The sequence below is a fragment of the Leuciscus leuciscus genome (genome assembly GCF_965113295.1).
Source record: "Leuciscus leuciscus genome assembly, chromosome: 4".
Taxonomy (NCBI): domain Eukaryota; kingdom Metazoa; phylum Chordata; class Actinopteri; order Cypriniformes; family Leuciscidae; genus Leuciscus; species Leuciscus leuciscus.
In genome coordinates, this window is record NC_138728.1 from 37,115,429 (window position 1) to 37,142,872 (window position 27,444).

At 40.5% G+C, this 27,444-nt stretch overlaps 2 protein-coding genes across 2 annotated transcripts in view; both read left to right on the forward strand.

Moving 5' to 3' along the window:
• Positions 1 to 7,778: 7,778 nt before the first annotated feature.
• LOC309496342 (uncharacterized protein) lies at positions 7,779 to 18,436 on the forward strand. The gene is made up of 18 exons (XM_082166337.1): positions 7,779 to 9,023; positions 9,113 to 9,252; positions 9,518 to 9,722; positions 9,811 to 9,915; positions 10,055 to 10,248; positions 10,356 to 10,497; positions 10,580 to 11,332; positions 11,437 to 11,537; positions 12,815 to 12,934; positions 13,021 to 13,068; positions 13,166 to 13,249; positions 13,333 to 13,398; positions 16,883 to 16,940; positions 17,198 to 17,248; positions 17,324 to 17,368; positions 17,628 to 17,692; positions 17,788 to 17,865; positions 17,944 to 18,436. The coding sequence occupies exons 1-13, from the start codon at positions 7,937 to 7,939 to the stop codon at positions 16,883 to 16,885; spliced, it is 3,048 nt and encodes a 1,015-aa protein (XP_082022463.1). The 5' UTR covers positions 7,779 to 7,936; the 3' UTR covers positions 16,886 to 16,940; positions 17,198 to 17,248; positions 17,324 to 17,368; positions 17,628 to 17,692; positions 17,788 to 17,865; positions 17,944 to 18,436.
• Positions 18,437 to 19,521: 1,085 nt separating this feature from the next.
• The window catches only part of LOC309497259 (guanylate-binding protein 4-like), a gene marked incomplete at its 5' end in the record, with an annotated part of 31,359 nt that continues 23,436 nt past the window's right edge, over positions 19,522 to 27,444 (forward strand). Inside the window, 3 exons of the mRNA XM_082167488.1 lie at positions 19,522 to 19,531; positions 20,457 to 20,551; positions 23,642 to 23,751. Of these exons, the coding sequence (XP_082023614.1) occupies positions 19,522 to 19,531; positions 20,457 to 20,551; positions 23,642 to 23,751 (215 nt within the window). The remainder of the gene's footprint in view (positions 19,532 to 20,456; positions 20,552 to 23,641; positions 23,752 to 27,444) is intronic.

Here is a 27,444-nt window from a genome sequence, read left to right on the forward strand (position 1 = left end):
TTTTACAAGGTTGTGTTTTATTGTTATGACTGTTATCTCCTGCGTGTTCCTGTTGGATTTATTGCAGACTGTTATGATTGAAGTCTCTATCATCATGCGATTACTGAAACTGGACCTTTTAGACCTGGTCTAAAATATGAAATAGGTACAATATCGTGAAGCTACAACATAGAACTCGATCGAGCTACTGTAAGGTAAGTAGGGGATATTCAGTCCAGTTATACAAAATTAAAATATGTAAATATAATACATGTTTATAATTTATTTAAAAGTAGGTACATTAAGTTGCTGTGCATTGCAATATGCGTCGCGGTGCGTCCATTTCCCCCCACGTAAATGAAGGATGCCGAACAAGAACTATGACCGGGAAGAGGCAGTTGGAGTCCAGCGATATGAAGCCCCCCCCAAAAAAGACTCGAGATGAAACGTCTGCACCACTTACAGGTAGGCATATTTGCAAAATGGAAATGATTTGTTGTAGTAGAATGAAGTAGCAGGTTAAATATCCTTGAAATCTCACTTGTTATTATCTATGAAACTAAAAAAATGTTTGAAACAAAATTCGTTTCTTTCAAAGAGTTAAACTCAGTGTCTGGAAAGGTCTTATCCAACTCCACGGATTTAGAAAGATCCAACAGGCTTAGAAACGCAAGTTACTGTACTTATACTTGTGGTATAATATAATAAATATATGGACAAACAAAAAATATAGGCAATGCAACATTTCTAAATGTGAAATTTCCATGACACCATTTTCCCTCAAAATATAATGCATAAATGTTAAAGTAGTTTTTGCTTCCCTTTAACTAATTTATTATAAGGGTGATTCTTTAATTGGAGATACATTTGAAGTCCGAAGCCATTCATTTTTAACAGCTTTACCAAAATTTTACTCCAAAAACACATTTTAATTTTTTTTAATTCTTTTTAAGAGTCACAAAATGTTAGAGTGTAAAACTAGAAAATATTTTATTTTAAAAGCTATTTCATGATGCTGAAAGTCATGATATCTTACTGTCCTTAGTGGGTGGTACTTTTTTCAAACAAGGGTAAAATATGCATTAAAAGATGTTTTAAATCACAAATTTCAGGTTGGGGTTTTAATTATTTTGTTTATAAATTATTATTGGTGACAGTTTCCAAATTATGCTAAATTAATTTGTTTAAAAGTAACTTTTATTGTTGAAAAATACCAATCCATAAATCCTGTGTCAATTCTGTTACTACATGTTATTGTCTCTTTAAATTATGCTTATCTGTCGCATCAGTATCCTAAGCAACGCAATATGATGTCACTTCCCTTTTGGTATTAAACTCTGAAGAACTAGGAGGTATGTGTTTTGTTCTCTCTGAAGCCATGTAATCTTACAGGCACTTGCACCAAGAGTTCTTATATAACATGTCAAAACTGTTTCAACAATCTCATAGGGAAAGCAAAGTTCAAAGATATTAACAAAAGGAGGTATTAAAAGTTTTTAAAATCATCTTTAGTATCAGGCCATGTGCTCTTAGCCTTTATGCTAGCATGTGGTGTTATTAGTAAAAAATGCTAAAAATTTCAACTCTGTTACTGTCAATTCTGTTACCAAGGTACGGTAACAGAATTGACCAATGTCCATACCTTGGTTTTCACACTGCCCCTGCCTTGGTTACAATCACACAATGATGCAAACACACACAAAAATGCATAATGTGTGTTTATAGCCACACACACACACACACACACACACACAGAGAGACCAATTGGGTTATTCTACCATGATCAGAGGATTTCAACACACACACAGACACACACATGCACCATCCACCCAAGCATGTGTGGTTATTTGTCATGCTACCGTACAATAATAAAATAATGTAATACAATGTAATATAATGTAAAAATAAGAGAGAACCTGTAAAAATAAGAGAGAGCCGTTGGAGAAGAGAGAGCCGTTGGAGAAGAGAGAGCCGTTGGAGAAGAGAAGAGAGAACCGTTGGAGAAGAGAGAACCGTTGGAGAAGAGAGAGCCGTTGGAGAAGAGAGCGAGAGAGCCGTTGGAGAAGAGAGAGCCGTTGGAGAAGAGAAGAGAGAACCGTTGGAGAAGAGAGAGCCGTTGGAGAAGAGAGCCGTTGGAGAAGAGAAGAGAGAGCCGTTGGAGAAGAGAGAGCCGTTGGAGAAGAGAGAGCCGTTGGAGAAGAGAGAGCCGTTGGAGAAGAGAAGAGAGAACCGTTGGAGAAGAGAGAACCGTTGGAGAAGAGAGAGCCGTTGGAGAAGAGAAGAGAGAACCGTTGGAGAAGAGAGCCGTTGGAGAAGAGAGAGCCGTTGGAGAAGAGAAGAGAGAGCCGTTGGAGAAGAGAGAGCCGTTGGAGAAGAGAGAGCCGTTGGAGAAGAGAGAGCCGTTGGAGAAGAGAGAGCCGTTGGAGAAGAGAAGAGAGAGCGGTTGGAGAAGAGAAGAGAGAGCCGTTGGAGAAGAGAGAGCCGTTGGAGAAGAGAGAGCCGTTGGAGAAGAGAGAGCTGTTGGAGAAGAGAGAGCTGTTGGAGAAGAGAGAGCCGTTGGAGAAGAGAAGAGAGAACCGTTGGAGAAGAGAGAGCCGTTGGAGAAGAGAGAGCCGTTGGAGAAGAGAGAACCGTTGGAGAAGAGAGAGCCGTTGGAGAAGAGAGAGCCGTTGGAGAAGAGAAGAGAGAGCCGTTGGAGAAGAGAAGAGAGAACCGTTGGAGAAGAGAGCCGTTGGAGAAGAGAGAACCGTTGGAGAAGAGAGAGCCGTTGGAGAAGAGAGAGCCGTTGGAGAAGAGAAGAGAGAGCCGTTGGAGAAGAGAAGAGAGAGCCGTTGGAGAAGAGAAGAGAGAACCGTTGGAGAAGAGAGAGCCGTTGGAGAAGAGAGAGCCGTTGGAGAAGAGAGAGCCGTTGGAGAAGAGAGAGCCGTTGGAGAAGAGAAGAGAGAGCCGTTGGAGAAGAGAAGAGAGAGCCGTTGGAGAAGAGAAGAGAGAGCCGTTGGAGAAGAGAAGAGAGAGCCGTTGGAGAAGAGAGAGCCGTTGGAGAAGAGAGAGCCGTTGGAGAAGAGAGAGCCGTTGGAGAAGAGAGAGCCGTTGGAGAAGAGAAGAGAGAGCCGTTGGAGAAGAGAAGAGAGAGCCGTTGGAGAAGAGAAGAGAGAACCGTTGGAGAAGAGAGAGCCGTTGGAGAAGAGAGAGCCGTTGGAGAAGAGAGAACCGTTGGAGAAGAGAGAGCCGTTGGAGAAGAGAGAGCCGTTGGAGAAGAGAGAACCGTTGGAGAAGAGAGAGCCGTTGGAGAAGAGAAGAGAGAGCCGTTGGAGAAGAGAGAGCCGTTGGAGAAGAGAGAGCCGTTGGAGAAGAGAGAGCCGTTGGAGAAGAGAGAACCGTTGGAGAAGAGAGAGCCGTTGGAGAAGAGAAGAGAGAGCCGTTGGAGAAGAGAGAGCCGTTGGAGAAGAGAGAACCGTTGGAGAAGAGAGAGCCGTTGGAGAAGAGAGAGCCGTTGGAGAAGAGAAGAGAGAGCCGTTGGAGAAGAGAGAACCGTTGGAGAAGAGAGAGCCGTTGGAGAAGAGAAGAGAGAGCCGTTGGAGAAGAGAAGAGAGAGCCGTTGGAGAAGAGAGAGCCGTTGGAGAAGAGAGAACCGTTGGAGAAGAGAGAGCCGTTGGAGAAGAGAGAACCGTTGGAGAAGAGAGAACCGTTGAAGAGAGAGATGAAGACCAACAGACAGACATACACTGGGAGAGCCAGGATGTGGTTGGACAATGGTGTGTCCTCACATATGACCATGATATCTATCCTGGTACCATCCTGGAGGTCAATGAGACTCATGTGAGGGTCAAGTGCATGCACCAAATAGGAAAAAATAGATTATTTTGGCCTGGTCATGAAGATGTTCATTGGTACCCACATGAGGACATCCTCAGATTAATTCCACCCCCGACCAAGGTTGCGACACGGCATGTAGAGATCCAGAGGGATATCTGGTCGAGTATTTCTCAATAACTCGGCAGTTATTTTCTTGTTATAGGCATGTTCTGGTTGGTTTGGGTCAATTCTGTTACCCCCGTCAATTCTGTTGCCAGATGTGTCAATTCTGTTTTTAGTCTTTCATCTTGAATATTAATGAGATAATACATTGAAATATCAAACTACTTAATATTGTTATTTTTATATTGTGCAAGAGTAAGATATATGTTATAGTTTTATCTCTACCCTGTAATGTTCAAGTAATTTGATAAAAAAACAAGTGCACCCTTTGGATAATCCACTATTGCCTGGGGGTGAATCAAATTTTTAAGTTGTATAAATATAACATTTAATATCTGTTTTAAAGGCCTGAATAAAAGGACTACATGACAAATGAAACTAAAAAGATTTATCATTTTTTGATGTACTGTTACTTCTATATATTTGGTTGTTCGTCCGTAACAGAATTGACGAGAAAAACTATGAACAGGTGATATTTTGATAAAATAGAGAAAATAATAAACTATCTGTATTTGTATAGCACTGAATATATCAACTTTAAAGTGTTTTCAAGGTAATTCTTAAACAATGGTTCTGTATGACAACCTTTTTTTTTTTTTTTTTGAAATGCAAAATGTATCTCCAATTATAGAATCACCCATCAAATATTAGCATAAAGCCTTCCAACATTTTTTAAGCAAGTAAACATTGTTTTAAAAAGGTCAAGTGAAAAGTCAATTACAAAATTAATAACTAATAAACATTACAAATAAAATAATTTTTTATTCATCTAAAACTTTTTATTTTTATGTTGCAGTCGCAGGTAGATCAGTATGCGTTTACACTGCAAAAACTCCTGTTATAGTCAAAGAAGCTGACTACACTGGTGTCTACTGTCGTTTGGTTATAATGAGAGGATTCACAAGTGTGCAGAATTTAGTCTGAGCTCGTGCTGAAATAAAATCTGTATGGCATAAAGTATCATTACATTTTTACAACTTCAGGATCAATTCTGTATCAATACCATATTTACAACTTTGGTATCGACTTGGTACCAAAGTACAAGTACTTTTGGCAACATTAGTTAGGGACAATTTCCACGGCACACCTTTTGAGAACCACTGGTCTAAGTCCACATGGCTATGGCTATGATGTCATAACACTAAATCAAAACCGTGTTGGTTTCAAGAGAGAGACGGGGAGGTTGCCGCTTGGTCTCACCCATAGACTGTAAAAAAATATGGACGTAGTGTCCGTGACGTCACCCGTAGGTTTCTGAAGAGCATTTTTGAAGCCTAAAGTGGGCGGAGCCGGCCGTCGCCATCTTGGCCTTGCGTCACTCCCGAGGAGGGTCCAGCTGCGGCTTGGGCGTTCCCGTAATGACACAAGAATGCCCTTCGGGCGTTCCTGGTAGCGTTTCATCGACCAATCGCGAAGCGTTTCGCAAGGCACACTGGGTATGATGTCATTTCCCCTTCCATATTTGCAATTTTACCTCGTAAGTTTCGCGGGAGAAGAAGTCAAGCGGTCATTCGATGAGAGATTATGTCAGTAAGTAGGCTATTGTTTATTTCTACAACATTGACTGGGACGTATTCTCTTTTATATCAGTGATATAGCTGTCGTGTCTTCTTAATCTTGTATGGTATCCGAATCCGATATTAATAATCGCGGCAAGCATGGTTCGGTAGCCGCTAATGTCATGCTATCTCATTTTAGCCATAGCTAATAGCCAGAAAAAAGCAATGTATAAGAATGTTTGTTGCTAGAAGCTAGAGTTTGTAGCGAAGACTAAGTTAACATAACGTTACATTGTTAAGTTGGATGTTAACGTGTTAGCTAGATGGTAAGAGGCAATAAGTAGCGGCCAAGCTGCTTCGATATGGTGACACAGATAACTTTGGTGGGCGCGTTGCCTCGTTTTGGTGGTAACTTAGTAAATTTGTCTAAAATAGTCTTCTACAGAATTTGGTTTGACGTTGGAAGTTTCACATGTCAGAGATTCAGCTCCGAAACACTTAAATACATCAGTACGATTTGGCATAAGAATGAAAAACAGGTTGTGTTCGAACTGTTTTAAAATATAGACAATAACAGTGTTTGTTTTAATCGCCTTTACTGTATCGCAACCTATACATTTTGTAATGTAAAACAGCAGATAGGGATCGTCTACAAAGTAAAAAACGAAGAGGAAAAATCTCAATCTCACCCGGCTAAACACCATTTATTTTCGATCCCAAAATTCAAATAGTGTGTTATATTGTTAAAATAACTAAATAACTGCTTTGTTTAACTGTCAAAAGTGATGCAAAAACAATGCTGATTCAGATGTGCAAATACATTTGTGTAAAAACTTTTTTTTTCTGAATATTGAGTTGCATGGACCTAAAAGATTTCCACGTAGGTATTTTTCTCATTTGTAATCCAGGATAAAGGCTAATTAATTAAATTCAAACCTGATAATAAATTTATTTAAAAATCATAGTTTTTCATCTCAACTTCAAAGGGTGTGTGTTACTGGATTCTAGAATATATTTTATCTGGATATTGGTTTTAGTAACAGAATATATATATATATATTCAGATGCAAAAGCCTTTAAGTGCCATCATAATTTATTTTCTAGAATTATCATTTTTATCAAGCTTGAATTTAATATTGTTAACGTGTTAGCAAAGAGGCATGATGTAGCGTCCACGCTGATTCTTTATGGTGACAGATAACATTGGTGGGCGCATTGCTTTTTGGGAGAATTTTGGTGGTGGTAGGTAACTTTGTGTAACAGTCTTCTACAGGTACAGGTACTAACTTCATTTTCACGTAGTTAGTTTTTTAACAGAGTTTTAGCTTTCTCACCTGAAGATTCCTTGGATTCAACTCAGCACTAGTAGCTAGTGCTAGGAGGGGGAGAAAAGTAAGTTGAGCTTGGTTAATGTGCTCCATATATCTCTTATCTACAGCTACATCTGTCAATTTTGCCGAGCGGTCACAAGCCCCAGCCCACAAGATGTTTTGAGCAAGGATGCCAATTTCTCCACTGCCCCTTTTGCCCACTTTATAAGGGTGACTACTCAAAAGTGGAAACACATTTACAGTCCCATCTGAAAACAGTGGTACAGCATGGAGGTATGTTTAAGGATTCTTTGGCTGATTCATTGGTTTAGATTAATAACCTTTGTGTTGATATGAATAAGTTGAGGACACTAGCCGTGGTCAAGAAGGCACTTGTGTTTGGACCAGTTATTAAAGCCTGCTTTGTTTTTTACCTTCCTTTCAGAGGTTGTGATGTATACCTGCAAATGGGGCTGCAGAAAGGAGTCCCACTACCACTGCTGTGCTTGTATTCTAATGTTTCAAAGAAAAAAACAACTGCTTCGACACCTCAGCACATGCCACCGTCAGCCAGCAGAAGGCCAACCCCACCCTCAGCCAGCAGAAGGCCAACCCCACCCTCAGCCAGCAGAAGGCCAACCCCACCCTCAGCCAGCAGAAGGCCAACCCCACCCTCAGCCAGCAGAAGGCCAACCCCACCCTCAGCCGGCAGAAGGCCAACCCCACCCTCAGCCGGCAGAAGGTCAACCCCACCCTCAGCCGGCAGAAGGTCAACCCCACCCTCAGCCGGCAGAAGGCCAACCCCACCGCCAGCCGGCAGAAGGCCAACCCCACCCTCAGCCGGCAGAAGGTCAACCCCACCCTCAGCCGGCAGAAGGTCAACCCCACCCTCAGCCGGCAGAAGGCCAACCCCACCGCCAGCCGGCAGAAGGCCAACCCCACCGCCAGCCGGCAGAAGGCCAACTCCACCGCCAGCCGGCAGAAGGCCAACCCCACCGCCAGCCGGCAGAAGGCCAACCCCACCGCCAGCCGGCAGAAGGCCAACCCCACCGCCAGCCGGCAGAAGGCCAACCCCACCCTCAGCCGGCAGAAGGCCAACCCCACCCTCAGCCAGCAGAAGGCCCACTGCACTCTTTTTCACCTCAAGCCTTAGAAGGCCCACTAAACCCTATGGAGGCCATGGTAGAAGCCCGGCTACACCCTGTGGAGGCTATGGTAGAGCTTCATCAACCAAAAAAAACTGTTGGCTTACGTTCGAGGGTCAGAAAGGTTAAGTGCACAAAGTGTGAATTAGTGCTAAATAAAAAAAATGTAAAGCAGCATATGAGACGACGCCACTCAACTGTCAAGGAGGACATTACAGCCGACCATCATCTGGCATGTCAGCCAATAGAGATTGAAAGGGGAATATTTGCTGTTGTAAAGTCCTTCAGCAGCAATAGCGCACCCATCCATGTACAGAAGCGGACATCGGGGCCAAGCCATCAAATTCGTTGTGAGCAGGATGCCTGTGTGCGCAACACTGAGGTGATGCATAGGAGTGGGTTTATATCCTTTGATTGTGCCCATCTGCAGTCCCTGCAATACTGCCCACCACCCCTCAGCCCTCAGATTGAACTAAGGGAGGATGTTCTGAGGGACATTGTCAGTAGCAGGTGGTTCAGCGAGGAGCGGAAGAGGGCATGTCTTCTGAAAAAAACGGCGGCAAACGCTGAAGGGATCCCCTTCAGTGTTGATGTTGTGGTGGGAAGCTCTTCCTCAAGAAGATATGTTTCCATTTATGAGGCAAATCTGTCTTATTATAACAAGTTTGGCAGAGTGATGGTCATGTTTGACACAGCAAATAACACGTGGCATTGCCATTGTGTTAAAGCCAAACAGGCCTGTGTCCACAAGGCCATTGCAAAATGGCACTTTTTCCAGACAAGAAAGGAGCTCTTCACGGGAGATGAGAGCGAGGATACTCAAGATAGTCAGGGCTCTGAAGACAAGGTGGAAACTGTCACCTCAAGTGATTTTCAGTATCCCCCTCGAGGTCAGGATTTGGGGAGAATTGTTAGGTACATTCACAACAAGAAAAGGCTTCCTGCAGACTTGCCAGCAAAGGTGTATGGGTTGACAAGTGAGACAGAAGTGCCTAAACATCTGATGCCCAAAGAGTGTGTTTGTCCTGAGTGTCCTGGTGATCTTCCCGTTGGTGAACCCCTGATCATCAGCAAATCAGCAAAAATCATTACTGTCAAGGGAATCATCGAGGGTCTGTATCATGTTTAAACTAAAATTGACAGTTATTCTTCCTTTTCCAAGTTGTATATACCACTAAATGCTCCAATGATCTCATTTCAGGTGTGACAACTTATGGGAAAAAATGCAGTAGATGTGGAATGATGGTGCGATACCAGGAATGGGAGGATGGCTTACATAACTTTAATGACAAAGTCATTCTAACCCTCCATTTTTGCCTGTATCTTCGGAACTGCCTCCAGGTCAAATGTTCAAAAATTCAATACGTGTGATTTTTGTGATTTATGAATATGATGTGACCATACTGCATGTTAAATGCGTAAATCTCATATTCCATATCTTTATGCAAAGTAGGCCATTAATTAAGTAATTAGAACTAAGGTGCAGGATGAGGCTTCTTAGCTGACAGTCATGACATTAGGCCATTAAATACATAATTGGAACTTTCCCAGTTGCACACTTTTATGTAATTACATTTTCTAATTTATTATTGATGTTTTATTCCAGACTCACACAGCTCTGGGTCGAGCCATCGAGACATGGGAGCTGACGTCGGGACAGCAGTACCCAAACAAAAATAGCCTAATACATGGATACCTACATTTTGAAGCATTGACAGACCATGATTATAACTTCTCCTGTGTCCGCTGTGGACATCACCCTCCTGTGGTGGTCATGGATCTCCACAAGAGCTGTGTCTTCAGCTTGGCAGGTACAATACAGGTTTTATTTGTATGGTGAACCCCTCCACCCCTCCAGGTGGTCTAACTACAGTATATTGATATTTCTTTTTATTTTAGTCAGTGAACTAGAGGATCCACCAGATGGATTTGATGGGGAGGTGGATATTGATGAGTTCTGGGACTCTCTATGTTTAGAGAGGATTGCACGTGGTTTTGTTCCAAGTAAGTGACTTTTTAAATATAATGTTTCCCAGAGATATATAATTCCTTTGTTACCTTTTTTCCCCCCTGTCTTTCTCACTCCACTTTAAGAATTACAAAGTTAATTTCGAGCCATCAATGCAGACTATTTTTCTTTCAGGTGATAAACAAAATCCTTTTGCCGTTAAACCTACGTACCACCACTGGGCCCCGTGGATTGGACCTTACACCCGCAAATCCAACAAGGTGCTCAATACAGAGCATGAAAAGGTCCACACAACAAGGCACCCAAAAGAACAGACAGAGACTGACGTAACAGAGGACAGGCTATTGGATGAAGTATCCAATTTGAAGGTAAACAGGTCTATGTGTTTTTTTTGTTGTTGTTTATTCTATATAATCAATATAGCTAGTATAAATGTGTTTACAGTGTACACCTTTATTTTGGTAATCTATTACAGGTCCATGCCATCCGAAAGCTCTGCAGGGAGTGCGGAATTGATTCCCAAGGTTCCAAAATGGAATTAGTTCTAAGGCTGAGAGAAGAAATGAAAACCCGAAGCAAATTTGATAAAATTTTTCAAAAGGTTTGGGGAGCATCTGGTAAGTAAAAAAAATGTCCCATTTCTCATTGGGCTACTGCTGGTAATTTAGTTTGACTTCCTTGAACACTTGTTCTCCTCAGGTGGCTGGGCTGTTGTTATGTGCCCCTGTGGGCAGGTTGTCTCGCTGAAATTTAACATTAGGGCAGAAAGTCCAAGGGACTTCACTGATTTATTGTTATCTTGGAAACACATGCCCAACATATGCATATATGATTTTGCAAGAGGTCTGGCAGTGCATGCTAACCTTAGAGAGCCCGAGACGATGCCTTTCAGCCCTCATGAGGGTAGGCTGTTGGACCCCAGCCACGAAAACTTGCAGTACGCATCCAATGGTGGTATGGTCAATTTACCATGGCTTAACACTAAGAAAACTGTGCCGGACCCGGGTGGCCATCCATTGACTGGGTCAGCAGACCACTATTGTCTCTACGACAGATTCCATGAGGGAAACACTAAAGACCCGAAAGATATCCTCCGGAGGATAAAGATGGTGCCTGAACTGGCAGGGAGAATTAACAGCCAGGTTGCAGAACAACTCTTCTCAACCATGAAAAAAAACAATTATTACATGAACATGCTCTCGCCATCTGCTCATGTTTTCATGATGCGTAATGTTATTCACAATTACAATCAGCGGAAGAACAAGAAGATCAAGGAGGAATTAAAGAAGCTTGTGACTCCTGAAATTCAGCTGTGTCTCAATGAGCATGGTCAGGCAGAATTCTGTGCCTCTCAGCCAACAGGACTTAGCCCAGACCCAGTTGTTGCCGCCTCCTCTCAGCCAGCAGAAACGGGGTTCAGCTCAGACCCAGATCTTTCACCACCCTCTAAACGTAAGGAAATCTTCTATATTTTATGCATTGTATTAGTGATTGTGTATATTTATTCAATAACACATTTCCTCTCATTTTTGTCTCATCTTTTTATTTTGAATTAGGTTCAAGGTTACAGTCGCTCTCCTCAGCTGTTGACCGTACTAATCCCAACTTTACAGTTGCTGATTGGAAACAAGAACCAAACGCAAGACTCTGTGAATTAGTAAGTTTGAGATTAGTTTTTGTGAATTAGACATTTTAAATATACATGCATTTAGGGCTGGGCGATATGGCCAAAAAAAAATATCACAATATTTTTTTTTATATCAGTCGATATCGATAATTATCGATAAATGTCAAATCTTTATTTATTTCAAGTTTAAAGACAGATTTTTACTCCTAAGTGAAAGCTGTAGAAACCAGAGCGTTGGGTTTTTAAACTACTCTTTATTGTCAGAACATATGACAAACACAAATCCGAGGTAGAACATTCAAACATTTGTCATTTTTCCTTAACAAAATAAATATCTTTATTTCAGTAGTATTAGCTTGAGTTAGGATGCAGATTTAACTAGGCTATATACAATTTATGTTCATTAACAAAAACAGTAACATCTGTTAAAAAAAAGTAACAACATTATTTTTATTTGGTAAAATGTAATATTCTTTAGTTTTATTTAAATTAACCATTGGTCATCCAGCGTCATGCATTTAGATCATGATAACCACAGATAAAATGTAAGTTTATGGTTTCTATGGCATTTATGAAACCCAGTAGCCTAAATACATTATTAAAAACTGTAATTATATTCCATTAGTCCTTTAATACATTGTCTACATTAATAATATTATACAATTCAATAACTTATATATATATATATATATATATATATATATATATATATGTGATTCTATTATATATTGAATTATATATATATTATTATATATTGAATGCAGTGATAAGTTATATATATATATATATATATATATATATATATATATATATATATATCCCACGCACATTTCATGGTGGAGTTAATATTACTAGGCTAACGTTACAGTAACGTTAAATCCGTGGTAAATGATGGGAATGTGCAGACGGAGAAGCTTCTGACTATCGTTGCGCACAGTGTTTCTCCTGTTTGTTAGCGCTGTTTCATCTGCCTTTAAACTGGTTTAAATCACTGAGACATTTGTGTTCTTCGCTGAATTCAAGCGCTTCTCACTGGATCGTGACTGAGACCGATCAGAGTAAACGCGTCTGCTCTAGTGAACTCGCGCTGCGCTGCCGTTTGGACTTTGAGCCGAGCGGATAAACGGTCCGTGTGGCGCGCGCGGTTCAAATGAGATTCGTTCCGCTTTTGGCGCAAAAACATTATCAAACATTTATCGAACTCTTGATATCGTTTTATCGAGAAAAATTATATCGCGATAATTATCGTTATCGTTTTATCGCCCAGCCCTACATGCATTCATAATGTTCTGTATATTTCCCGATAGCTGGACTATGTACTGGATAGTAAGGGTGACCCTAAGGAGGAAATTGTTCAAGCCAACAACTCGATCCTCACAAGGTCTGACTTTTGGACTCTGGGCCTAGAACGAGATGTTGAAGCAACGGTAAATCTGATCCAAGTGTTTAACTGTATTTCCTATGGTGTGAGATTTATTAATTGTCTTACTAATTAATCATTGTTTTTTTTTAGATTGCAAATTGTTGTTTCAACATTATCGTCAAGACTGCAATTGCACATGTAAGTTACATTTAACATAATCTGTGCATTCAAGTTTCCTGACTGTATACTTTTGTTGCCTACACAAAGTGTGTTATGCGTCTGTTTTTAAATAAAGGGCATTGCAACCGCGACTGTGGATGCCTATGTGGTGGTCACCTGGCTTCCTCCATATGAGGCTTCTCCCATTGCTAAAATGATTGTGAGTAGTAATGTAACAGAACTTGTACCTCAGCTTTAACCTCATGGTCAAGTTCCTCTTTGAACTCTTTTTATTTTCCTCAGTGTGACTTTGCATCCAAAGACGTGGTGCTTCTCCCTGCCTGGCAGCCTGGGCACTGGACATTGTGTGTGAGTAAACCCACTTTGAAGTGGCTTTTTTATCTGAAATACTGTGCTGTTATTATTGAATCATCATTCATGCTTTGTTGGTACATTTCATGCAGTACATAATAGGGCTGCACGATATTGGAAAAAAATTACATTGCAATATTTTTCCCCCAACGATATATATTGCGATATTGAGAGCCATAACTCCAGGCTAAAGACAATAATTACCATTCCATGATATTAATAATTTCACTAATAAGCAAGCTTCATTACAAGTGACAAAAAGGTCACTTAATTTTTTATTCCAAAATTAGAACATTTCTGTAAACACTAAAGCAGAACACATTTTTAAATAAAACAGCAGCTTTACACCAACCCCCTGATTGGTTTACAACAATATAACTTAAAATAAATATATTTTTTATAAATTTTGGTTCACAATCTTTTAAGTCAACTTTTCTTAGCCAAAGTGCCGAAGTAAAACAGTGTTGGTGTTGGTCTTCGTAATCATATGAAATAAACAAAATGATATAAAACTTTAATATATTTTGTATTAAATCTTCTAAACAGATTAGAGAACATGTTTCTGTAAACAGAAAAGCCGAACACATTTAAACAGCAGCTTTTTAAACCTCTGTCAGCGTCGCCGCTCCCACCATGCGCATCAAGAGCTGAGGGAGCACCAAAAAAATAGCCTAATGAAAAATCAATAATTCTAATGCCGATATTATTATAGATACAGACATCCCAAGTTCCGGGAGTCTCCCGCATATTGATAGCGGCTCACTGATGCCCGCGAATTAGTTAAAATTTCCGGAATCTAGAGCGAGCGTGCCCGCGAGACAGAGACTGTGCTCCAAACCGCGCAGCGCGTGCACGGCAGAGAGGGAGAGCGAGCAAGAGACCCGGGCGTTTATTTATTGTCTATGAAGAGACCGCGCGCGTGCCTCATGAAGCGCGTAATATCTCCCGCTGGTGCTACTGTGCTACTACCCTTCACATCGCATGTTCCGGCGATGTAACTATCGCTCACTCGCACATCGCGATGTTAAAATCGAATATCGTTCAGCCCTAGTACATAACATTTTTGATATGCATAACGATTTCAGGTCTAAGAATCTAACCCGACCTTTTCTGGATCAATTCCAACTTCTCTATGCCCCCTATTTTGGATTGTGTGTTGAAGACTCTTACCATACACTCCCACCTCCCAATGAAATTAACGTTTTTGGCCATGCTGAACATAAATTTGAATGATATTTTGTTTCAGCCTCAAAGAATGGATGAATGAGCGCAATCACTTGTAAAGCACTTTGTATAAAATTATATTCATTTAATTTATATATATATATATATATATATATATATATATATATACACACATATACATATACGGTACATACATATATGCACTGTTTACTATAACTGTAATTTTGTTTGAAGTAAGATTTGGGTCTTTAACCAACCCTTATCTTGCCATTCCATGAAATAAAACTCTTAACAGGTTCTCAAACCAAGACAGAGGATTATGCAGTATTTTGATTCAAGACACCCTAGTGGCTTTGGAGATGGCCGCTACCTAGAAATCTTCAGGTTTTTCATAGAAAGCTGAATACTGGTTCCCTATGTTCATATCTAACTCTGGGTCTTGCAGCAGTAACTATATTTTTCTATTCAAAGCAATTTCCATGTTTACACCCCAAAGTAGTTATTCATTGGTTCACTAGAAACCTCATCTGCATCTTGACTTTAATTGTTTTTTATTTAGACCACCCAAATACTGCTTTGAGAACCCAAAAACTTAGATATGATCATGTTTTATGTTTTTTTGGAAGTATGGTAGTTCTGTTTTGGACTATACTTCCTTTTTGTTTAGTTCTCCATTTATGGTTTTGGTTCATATGTTCCATACGTTCTAAGTCCCTACTAGGAATTGCTGCTACTCCCAGGCAGTGTTGGGCAAGTTACTTAAAAAAAGTAATTAGTTATAGTTACTAGTTACTTCTCACAAAAAGTAACTGCGTTAGTAACTGAATTACATCATTAAAAAAGTAACTAATTACCAGGGAAAGTAACTATTGCGTTACTTAAAAAAACAAAAAAGTTTAAATATAAGACATTTCTTGGATACCCCCAATATGAAATGTTAAATTAATGAAATTGACACTAAATAGAACATCTTATTATTATAAAACATTGTACACTAATCTACACTATTTTAATGTTGCTGTGGGACAATGTGAGAGACACCTATTAACTTAAATATTAAAATATTATCATTACTATAGTGCAACAATAAAACAATAGATGGTTTAGAACTTTTAATATTTATTGCACAGACCACAACTGGCCAACAAATAAGTCTAAAAATAAATGATGCTTCTTAAGAAATGTACCAAAAATAAATAAATAGTAGCCTAATAAAAATATACATACACATACACTAGTGCATATAATTAAAATAAAACTCACACACCTTTACAACTGGTAGACATTCTGTATAGCCTACTTGAAGTATTTTCTTCCTCACAATAGTAAGTTTAACAAAAAGTGCTTTCAATATAATACTGAACAATGTATCAACATAAATAATACAATATAATCTTTTGGGGGTTTATTTTTATAACCTACAGAGAACGTCATCATCAGAGGTTATTTTAGCCAAATTCTAGTCGTGTTTGCCGCACGTGCTCACAACCGTCAAACAAATATGTTTGAACGTTCCCTGCAGGTTATTTTGGAGTTTATGTTATATAAACTAATTAAAACATTGCATATGATACCAATATGCTACAGAGATTATTCAAATGCTGATATGTGTAATTTATTTATAAATAAAGTATTTATGCTCGGACACATTCGGTCTCTGTCGCGCACTGTCGAGCGCGTTCTCGGACACACTCGGTCTCTCTCGCGCACTGTCGAGCGCGTTCTCGGACACACTCGGTCTCTCTCGCGCACTGTCGAGCGCGTTCTCGGACACACTCGGTCTCTCTCGCGCACTGTCGAGCGCGTTCTCGGACACACTCGGTCTCTCGTGCACTGTCGAGCACGCTCGTGGCATTCGCCTCGCTTTTGTCGAGTCCCGCGCCTCATAAACACACACACACCAGAGAAAAAAAACTTTGCAGCTCCTATGGCTGAGAGAGAGCCTACTCGGATGAAAACCGCTTCAGTGAGCTCAATTAAAGTAACGCCGCATTTGTATTGACAGTAACGGTAACGGCGTTGTAATGGAGGAAGCAGTAATTAGTTAGATTACTCGTTACTGAAAAAAATAACGCCGTTAGTAACGCCGTTATTTATAACGCCGTTATTCCCATCACTGCTCCCAGGTCACTTTTTAGCATGGGAAGGTGTAGTTCAACCCCATTTTTAAACCATGCTCTTAGGGCTCAAGGTGGGTATGTGTAGTCATGGTAGAGATTCAGCAATTCCTAAAGGGGTTCAATGTTAAATTTGAAAGGCATGAATTGCAATTAACACGTCTTTCAAACCTTTTCAGTAACCTGGCACATGCGGTGTCCAATGGACCATGGAAGTCATTTTACTTGGCTGATGAGGTAAAACGTGTGGCTGTAGCACGATTCATTGCATTTAGTGGAGTACCGCACATAGGCAGGTCTCTTGATTTTTATTTATTTATTATGATTTGATAAAGTGACGCTGATGGACCCTAGTTGCTGCTAAATGCAAGTTCAAAGCACATTGTGTTGCACTTTTTGTATGATTTAAGGCTACAAAATGAGTGTGGATATCAGTAGGCATCATATAATAAGAATCATTGATAATAAATCACACACCCCTTTTACCACCACAGGGCGCATCTCCCCAGCATCAGAGCAACAGCTGTGGTGTGTTTATGCTGATGGTGAGATGCAATAATTTACTAGTTACTAAATTACTAGTTTGCAGAACAACTAACACGTTTGTATGTTTATTTCAGTATGCAATGTATTCTACCCTCCAAAAGCCATATGATTTCAGTGAGGTGAGTTCGTTCAAATCTCAATCAGATTTGTAGTGTGAAATATAAGGCTTTTAATCATTTTGTCCTATCTGGAGGCTACAGTTAACATGCACCAATAGACCTTACACTTAACCTTGTCTGCAGGTACTGTACTTGCTGAAGGAGATGGCAACATCTGTAAAAATTTACACTGCCATAGTTCCCATCAATGAGTAAACGGTACTGTAACATGGATTTGTATCAGGCTATGAAGACATTTAAAGCATAACTTTATTTTCAGGTGGACATGCCCTCTATCAGGAGGTGGTGGTGTGGGCAGCTGCTGGAGACCTTTACGTTAGAAAGGTGTTACATGCTGCGTCCATATTTTGCTATTTAATTATATTTGGTGTTCATGAAGATGGAAGCCAATATACTGATATCTCTCTCTCTCGCTCTAGCCCTGCAGGACTAGCTGGCACACCCATCTCACCCTCTCCCCATCTCAGCCACACCTTACAATCTCCAAGCAGTGAAAGGTATTATATACTGTGTTCATATATTGCTATTTACTTATATTGGTAGCCAATATACTGATCTCTCTTTTCTTTCTCTAGCCCTGCAGGACTAGCTGACACACCCATCTCACCTTCTCCATCTCCCCATCTCAGCCACACCTTCCAATCTCGAAGCTGTCCATCAGGCACACCCATTACAACAGAGGACAGTCCATTCTTACCACCTGTAGTCCTTCAGTGTATTATTGAAGAGACACTGAGTATGGACATGGCTATGCTTGGCGTGTTCAACAGAGTTTCGAAAACTTTCCAGGAACTCGCAAAGCCATTCCACCCCTCTGTTTATATTAATGATAGTTTGGCAAGGGACCTCAAACTTAAGAAAGACAGTCTGATGCATATAACTGTTAGACAAATTTATAAGACTGCAGGCCGTGGCAGTGGCCTTGCACTACGCCTCAAAGGCTTTTCCAAAAGAAGGAATTGGCCGAGCGCACGCCTGGGGCTGAGGCACATGGCTTATGGCAGGTATCTGATTGAAGATGTCTGCCTACCATAGTGTTGTTCTCTGAGTCTGTGTGGTTAGAACAACGTCAACTCTTTTATTTGTGAAATGTTTTATTTTGTCATCCCTTTCATTTTTGCATGCCAATAAATCTGTTTGTTTTATACTGTATGTACTACAATGTTCAAAAGTAAATTGTTCAAGAGAAATTACTGTATTTTGTGTCTTTATTGAAAACATCAAAAGTGCCTGTGGGAAGAGTAAGTGAATCCTTGGAGTCAAATATCCTACTGTTTGAGCCTTCATTAAGTGCATCTGGTAACTGGACTGCAACAGCAGTCCCAAGTGTTAATTTAATCTATTTATTATCCAATTCAGACATTTTAAGACGACTGTATTGGTTTCGGACTGGATCTCAAAGGGTTCCTTTATTTGAAGCAACTAACTTATATCTAGGGCAGGGCCATAGAGAGAGCTGTGTCCTCAACTCGTAGAATATAATGAACGTAACGTTACTGCACAACCACAACATTCTCATTATATTTAGCTACCATGGAGCCTCCCTAAAATGATTGTGTTGTAATATCAGTAAATTAAACCTAATCAAGCCGCTCGAAAGCTGGCTTAGTCATCTAGTTCGATGCTAGCTGACGTCTTCCTATGCTTAAAGATAGGACTGAGGTAACTTGTCCTACACGTAAATGTAATTTTATTAAGATGTAATTGGACTAACGTTAACGTTCTGTAGATGGCTTAGCTTGCTAACGTTAGTTTTATGCTAACCGTAACGTTACAGACTACTGATCTTATTTTGAAACTTCTGTTTGAGAAAAACTAACTAGCGAATGTTGTTATATTAACCCGGATGTTGACAGTTAGCAGTTCAGCAGAAGAGGCGAAGAAGATGAGGCCGGATGTTGACAGTCACGGGGCGTTTCAGTCTGCGAAAACGGGAACCCCCACCAGCACGAGAACACCCATTTGTGGCTGCAGTTGGATGATATTGTCACTCCCGGATAACAGAAAATAGGCAAACAGGCGGGGCATGAGTGGAGCTGAGGAGCCTGGCTATCTGAAATCACCTAGCTCGACGTGATCGAGTTAGCTGATGATGTAAAGCCAATTAAACGTTCCTATTTTTGCCCTTCGAAATATTATAATAGTTAAAAGACATGGCTACAAGTGAGACTGTGTATTACTTCGAGATTGTTTGTGTGTGACAGTGATTTATGTGCATACATGTCCGTCACTCTTTCATGGTCCGTCAGCGCGGCATTGCTCAAGTTCGTAGAGAGCTTATTCAGTCCATTTTAAATTCTGATTTTGGCCGTCTCTCAAATGGGTTATGGTTTAACCGTTAAACCATAGATATATTGCCTTTGAAGTGCAAGTAAATGCGCTAGAAAATCCGCGCTCATTCATGTGCATTTATTGCATGGACGGAGAAAGCGCCGACGCCTGCATGATTTCATCTGACGGTACATAAGCATATTATAATCCATCTGTTCCGTGAGAGCAGAACGAACGAGTATTTATTGACGTTTTAAATTTGAAAACCCCAAAAAGCAACGAAATTGTCAGACATCCATTAGTGTAGGTTCACGGAGGAAAACAACTGAAATACAGCGCTGGTTGTTCTCTCGAACGATAACGACGGAATCCAAAGACGTGGGCTTTGTACACAAGTATTAAATTGTATGAAATAATCCCGAAAAAAAGCACAAACACTGCAGAGATGGCAAGTTCAGCAGCAACATTTGCTGAGGTGAAGTGACGGCTAGTAACAACAGACAAACGGCTAGCACTGACAGACAGCGGCAATCCATCTGTCACTCAAGTGGCCACTGGCCACACCCTTAAATTTAAATATTAATCAACTAAACGGACGAGTTATAAAATAATTCACCCCCCTCACAGTTGTTATGAAGGGCAAAATTAGCTGTATAGACCTAAGCCACATAGAGATCCAGGCTGTAAACATATTTTTTTCTGCTGTAAAGTTGGTAATTTTAACATGAGGGAGATACAGATTTGACTCACTTCTGCAGCCAGGCCAAGCGGCCAGTCAATGAATTGCAGTTTAACTCACTTCCGTGTTGGTTTCAAGAGAGAGACGGGGAGGTTGCCGCTTGGTCTCACCCCACTAAAGCAGGAACTACTCTGGTGCTGCTGGACACTGAGGGACTTGGAGATGTTGAAAAGGTGATGTAACAAGTAAACTACTAAAACACAACTAGCATCAAATGTCACAAGAATACTTTCACTTTAAAGGAAGAGAACTATATTCATATAAAAAAAACACAGTACAGCTTATTTAAATAGGAGGCAGCCAGGCAGGGAATTTAAAACAATGTTTTCCTAACTGCCATGCACTTTCTTTTTTTTACTAGCTTAACTTTTTAAAAAAAAGGGTAACTAAACCCTAAACCAACTTTTTTTTGTTAATGATCTGTAAGACTGGGGCTTTATTAGTGCTGGTCATTGATTTGAGTAAATGTTTTGACATTTGGGTATAAAGTGTTTTATATGGTGTAAAAACGTCTGAGTGCTGCCCTCTTCAAGTTGAACGGTGGCTACTGCAGTTGAATTTTCCTATTGGAAGTTGTTTCCCCGCGTGACATATGCTGGCTCTGCCAACGGCTCACTACCCCTGGCACGAGCTCACCACCACCTTCGCTAGCATCGTCGGCATCAGGAGTTAAGACCGCAGTTCGAGCGGCTCGAATTGATAAGAGACGCTAATACAATGCTAAATCATAAATCTGATGTATGTACAATACCATTATGATGTCCAGCAATTGATTTAAACAGTACATTGTGTTTAATTTGTCATTTAATGTATGTATGTACTATAATGGTCCAGTGGCAGAACTTTGCACAGAAGACTGTGCGCGAGCCACAAGAGAACACTGTATGTACCACTGATCGCAGCGGCAACGAGCACTTTGATCACTTGATTAAAAAAAAAAAACACATTTTAGCGCTAGATTGCCTCTTATTTAACAAACGAACGAAATGAATGCTCTGCTAGAGTTAACTGGAGATGTTTTATTTATTTGTATTGGTACATCCGTTCCGCGAGATGTTTCAAAAGTGTTGGGGACACAATCGACCCTGGCAAAAAGTTGTGGGGACATGTCCCACCCAATCTGCCACTGCAGGTCTCAGATGCACGCCCCCTGGTCAGCCCCGCCCTCGGTTCGTCCCCTCTGTCTCTGCTGGGCTCTGCCGACTTTTCCAGCATTTTTCAAATATTGCCAGTGGGTGTAGTTAGACTTTGACCAGGGGTTGAGTTACACTTTAAAGAAAATCAGATTAACACATGTTTACTTGAGGCTTTTTACAAACATGTCCACTGGCACTGACTATTTTGAGCTGATTTAGCCCCGTCAAAATAAAGACCTAAAAGTTGTATCTTGCAGTTGTTGAGCAGCTTTCATTGAGATGGATGTGAATACAAATCCAAGGCTACCTACAGTTTAGTATCTAACTCCATGATTAGTGGTTGATCTTTATAGATTTTTTGATGGCCGATGGCCAATATAAAGCTGATAAATCTGACATATATCGCTTATGTAATTTAAATTTAACGGTAAATAACATGTGCATACCAGTTGCTGCAATGAGGCCCTGTGTTGTACGGGTATAGGTGTGTCTAATGGACAGATAATGAATAGGCTCAATACGTGTGCATATGTAACCTGTTGAAATACATCAGTGTATTATTAAATGTTTCGAACATCATATTATTAAATAATTTAGTCACAAAATTGACAAAGCAAATCCATGTGTTAGAAAACTAGGCTATATCACTCATTCCCATTCAGAGTAATCCACATTTTCTATTGTTTTATAAAATTTACGGCATAATGCACACCTCATGTGTAATAATCTAAAATACTAGCTAGTACTGTACAGTAAAAAAAGTGCACTTCATGCACTGTAAAAGTAGTCGGTTGCACTTTAATTTACAGTATGTGCACTTTCAATGTACTTATCTAAGAAAGTACTGGGTAATATAAGGGAACTACGTTCAGAATGGGTTAAGAATAGGTTTAGGGGTAGATTCAGGACTAGTACCTAGTTATTACCCAGTTTTTGTAATTACTCTAAGTATATAGTATGTTCATGCGAAACAGGACTGTAAAATAATGTGCTACCAAGTAGTCCAGAGGTCTTTAATCCTGCTCCTGTAGGGCCACTGTCCTGCAGAGTTTGGTTCCAACCTGCTTCAGCACGCCTGCCTTTGAATATTCAAGCAATTCTGAAGTGCTTGATGAGCTGATTCAGGTGTGTTTGATTAGGGTTGGAACTAAACTTTGCAGGACAGTGGCCCTCCAGGAGCAGGATTGAAGACCTCTGAAGTAGTCAAATAGCTGGAACATTAAGCATTTATACGATCAATTATTTTATTATTATTTTATTATTTTATTTTAATTACAGGTGCTCTAAGCGATGTTGGGTGACGTCACTTCTTGTTGACGTTTGAAGTATTGTCAAACAAAACGGAGGCAAACTTGACCCTCCCTCCTCCTCCTCATCCTCATCCCCTCCCTTCCGTGCTTCCTGAAACAATCATGAACGAGTCGAAGGCTTTTCCGATGTAAATTCAGGACTCTGCGCGTTCCTTCTCCTTTTCCCTATTCTTTGCTATTTGTTCATAGGAACGTCGACTCTTTGGTCGTGTGTCGGCCATAGTCATTGTCGTTGTCTAGGAAATCTCTCCTCTAGCTAACTTCCCTCTTCATGCTTCTCTCTCCTCCACTCCCCACACCCCCCTTCATGTGCACGCGCACTAAAACTTCTCTTGTTCATTTATTTATAAATTATTGTTGGGACAAATTTGGGAAGATTGTTGGTGGTGTTACATTTGCAAATGTATGCTACAGTATAAGCAACCCAAAATCACAGCACTTGCTGAGTTCATGGGCAACAGCATTAAGTGTGAACTGAGTCACTGAGATACTGAAAACCCTGTTATGATGAGCTTTTTGCGTGTAAATGAACAGTCCCATTCTGAAACAAGCAAAGATGTTTAGACATCTTTTGACGTTTAGTGGAACACTGTGTCCGTATTCAACTTTCACACTATGAAGGCTACTACTGCACAAACAAGTAAAACGTGTAAACGAATTAAGATGGAGAATGGGAACTCATGAATAAAAGTCCAGCATATGACGTTTATTGGCAAAACAGAAAAACTTATTGGGCGATGCTGATCATTAAAAAATGGCAAAAAAAACAACAAACTTTTGGTCGACCCATGTTCATGATTGTCTTTCTTCCTCACAGGGCGACCCAAAGCATGACACCAACATCTTCTGTCTGGCTGTGTTACTGAGCAGCACTCTGGTCTACAACAGTCGAGGGACGATTGACAACAAGGCTGTATTGGAACTGCAGTATCCTTCTGACCATTTATAGATACCTATATAGATCAGAACAAATAAGTACACTACCGGCCATGGGAGAGGATTTGTGAACGGCAGTGAAGCAACACAACTGACACTGGCAAGTCATGTTAATGACAACACTGCAAATGTTGTATGTCCAGTTTACATTCATACTAAACAGAATGTACTGTCTGAGCGGTCATATTCTCAAGTTTACTTAATTTCTATAGTGATATATGTATTACATTTTTACCTAAAATGAGGCAATGTAAGTATTATGGAATGCCAAACACTCTCATCTAATGTCTGTTTCATTTAAGTTTCATATTTTCATGAAAATAATGTATGTTTATAATGCAATGCTAATGGACATAGCCTTTATCACATTACAGTAGGGCTGAAACTAGGGATGCTCCGATCGATCGGCCGGAGATTGGTATCGGCCGATAATCACATTTTATGACTCGACCGGTACTAGCCGATCTCACAAACCGATCATAATTTGATGACGTCAAAACGTGAGGAGGTACATGATGCGTGGGGACTTAAATGATCTGGCGATGCAGTCATGTCATCGCCGGTGTAAAATTACTATAATGTTTCGATAAACAATAAAAACAATTAGCTATTTGCCGTGTATGTTACAAAAAAATCTCACATGGAGGAGAATTGTCCTCCAGAGCGAGAGCACCTTTCTGAAGATTATGCTTCGCTCGCTCAGTCCACACAGCGCCGCTCGCTCAGAACGGCCTTTGTGACATGCTGGTTAGAAAATATGTGAAATAAGTTGGGCTGCCCGTGAACGACTAAAGTTTTTTTCTAGTTGACTAATAGTAGTTCATTTAAGCCAGGGATAGGCAACTCCGGTCCTGGAGGGCCACTGTCCTGCAGAGTTTAGCTCCAACCCTAATTAAACACACCTGAACAAGGCAATCAATGTTTTCAGGATTACTAGATAGATACAGGCAGGTGAGTTTTTATCAGGGCTGAAGCTAAACTCTGCAGGACAGTGGCCCTCCAGGACCGAAGTTGCCTATCCCTGATTTAAGCCATTAGTCTAATCGCATATTTATATTAATTTAATTAATTAAATACATATGAATACTAAACCAAAATTAATGTTTATGCAGCATGCTACATTTTAATTGTTTATTAATAAATTTGTGTTTTCTGGCTGCAAAAATACAGTTGGCGATCCTGACTCGCCATCTTCGCATGTAGTGAACGCGCCTATAGAGAGAAATGCACACGTCATACGGATTAGCAGAAAGTAGCCCATTACTTATCGATTTGAATTGTTTTTTTTTTTTAAAGTAGTAATTTCAAGCTTTCTATACATATATTTCTCAGGTCTGTGAGGCAAGTAGCTTATAAAGTAGCTTATACGCTGAGTTTCGGGTTCATTTATGAGACGCGCTCCAGTTCACGCTCCGGCGCCTCCGTGTCCTGATTATATTGTCTGCTATATTTGCTTCTTATTTATTCAGTCCAGGCAATTGGTTGATGAAACATTGATTGAAATTAAGATACAATTTTTACAAAACGAAATTCACTTTAAAGAATGGCTTTCTATAAAACAAAACTTAATTAAAGTGGTCAAAATCATGTCTGACCCACTCCAAATGTCTCCTGATATATTGGGCATCTTATGATCCTATCTTACCCAGCTCATGCGGTTCCTTTTTCATATAATCAACATAGATAAAATTATAAAAAGAACATTATATTATTTAAACATAAATGAAACGTATATTTACGTTTTTTAAGATATATTTCAGCGTCACACCGCTCCGCTTTTCTCACATGAGTGTAGCCTATACATGCATGTGTTCATGCATATGGGGGAGGGATATGATTTTCGAATAATAATCAAATACCCAGCGATCTTCGAATATTATTTTTGCTTGAAATCCCCATCCCTACTGAGTTGCATCAAACTACTCCAATTTGTTCTTTTAGGAGTTTAAACATTTTTTTTGTAAATTAATTTTGTCCTGCTCAGACTTGTATTGGACAATGTTTACGTTACATCAGACTTCTCCATTTTAGGTGATTAAATGTTTATTTTGTCCTCAAGTTTACTATTGGACAATTTTTAAATAAACGTTACATTTACATTTGACATTTATTAATTTAGCTGACGCTTTTATCCAAAGCGACTTACAATTGCTATATATGTCAGAGGTCGCACGCCTCTGGAGCAACTAGGGGTTAAGTGTCTTGCTCAGGGACATATTGGTGTCTCACAGTGGATTCGAACCCGGGTCTCTCACACCAAAGGCATGTGTCTTATCCATTGCGCCACACACCCCACGTTGTGGGCTGCATCAGACTGCTCAATTTTCTCCATTTTGTTTGTATTTATCTTTGTCTTATTTTAAGTATATTAAGCATCGGTATCGGTTTCAGCCAATCACCATGACAAGAAATCGGTAATCAGTATCGGCTGCAAAAATCCTGATCGGAGCATCCCTAGCTGAAACTAACAATTATTTTGATAATTGAACGCAAGCTTTTGGATGGCCTGTAAGTCTGGAGTAATGAGTTTAGGTAAAAGGGAGCAGAGCCAGTTGTTGTTCTGTATCAGTGCCTTGAATTTGATACGAGTGGCAATTGGCAACCTGTGCAATTTTGTGAGGAGAGGTGTGACATGTGCTCTCTTTGGCTTGTTAAAGACCACTCTAGCTGCAGCATTCTGGATCAGTTGCAGAGGTCTGACAGTGCAAGCTGGGAGAACAGCCAGGAGAGCATTATAATTGTCCAGTCTGGATAGAACAAGCTCTTGGACAAGGAGTTGTGTAGCATGCTCTGATAGGAAGGGCCTGATCCTCGTAATGTTGTATAAGGCAAATCTCCAGGACCGGGAAGGTCTAGCAATGTGGTCTGTGAAGTTCAGTTGATCATCAATCACAACTCCAAGGCTGACCTTGATGGAGTTATCGATGACGAACCTAGCTGGATGGAGAAGTTGTGGTGTAGTGTTGGGTAGGTTTCGCCGAAAGGTGACCTGTGGAGGAGGTTGTTTTGTGTCCTAAGGCAGGTTGACGTTAAGAGTGAGGAGGAAGTGATCTGAGGTGTGTAGTGGAGTGACCAGTTTATGGTCAGTGGAGCAGTAGCACGTGTAAATAAAGTCCAATTTGTTACCTGATTTGTGAGTAGCCGCAGTAGGTACTCGTTTGAGTGATCGAATGAGGCAACCAGAGTGTGGAAATCAGCAGCCTGAGGCTTTTCTAGGTGGATGTTGAAGTTTCTAAGAACTACGAGAGGAGTACCATCTTCAGGGAAGGATGAGAGTAGCAAAGAAGAAACCTGCGCCGGCAGGAGAGGAGGAAGGAACTATAGTACCCGCACTAAGAGCCTCAGAGAGGTAATTCTCAAGAGCCTTGCGCTCAGGAATCGACAAAGAGTACAGTCTGCCGCGGGGTGGCATAGTACCGGGAAGAAGATTGATACAACAATCATAAGAACGATGAGGAGGGAGAGAAGTGGCCCGGGAACGGCTGAAAACCACTCGCAGATCGTGATACGTCTCCGGCACTCCAGACAAATCACCTGGCTCCTCCTGAAACACAGAAACAGGAGGTATAGCAGAGACAAGACATTTAACATGACACGACAGGTTCCATGACAGGATTGTTCCCTTAGACCAGTCAATATGGGGATTATGCAGAACTAACCAGGGATGTCCTAGCACTATGGGAG

Bases quoted from the DNA above. Each gene is read 5' to 3' on its own strand.
- LOC309496342 (XM_082166337.1), top strand. From the start codon at position 7,937: ATGGAGGCCATGGTAGAAGCCCGGCTACACCCTGTGGAGGCTATGGTA. The intron at 9,024-9,112 runs GTCTGTATCATG...ATCTCATTTCAG, and splicing joins TGTCAAGGGAATCATCGAGG to GTGTGACAACTTATGGGAAA. The intron at 11,538-12,814 runs GTAAGTTTGAGA...ATTTCCCGATAG, and splicing joins ACGCAAGACTCTGTGAATTA to CTGGACTATGTACTGGATAG.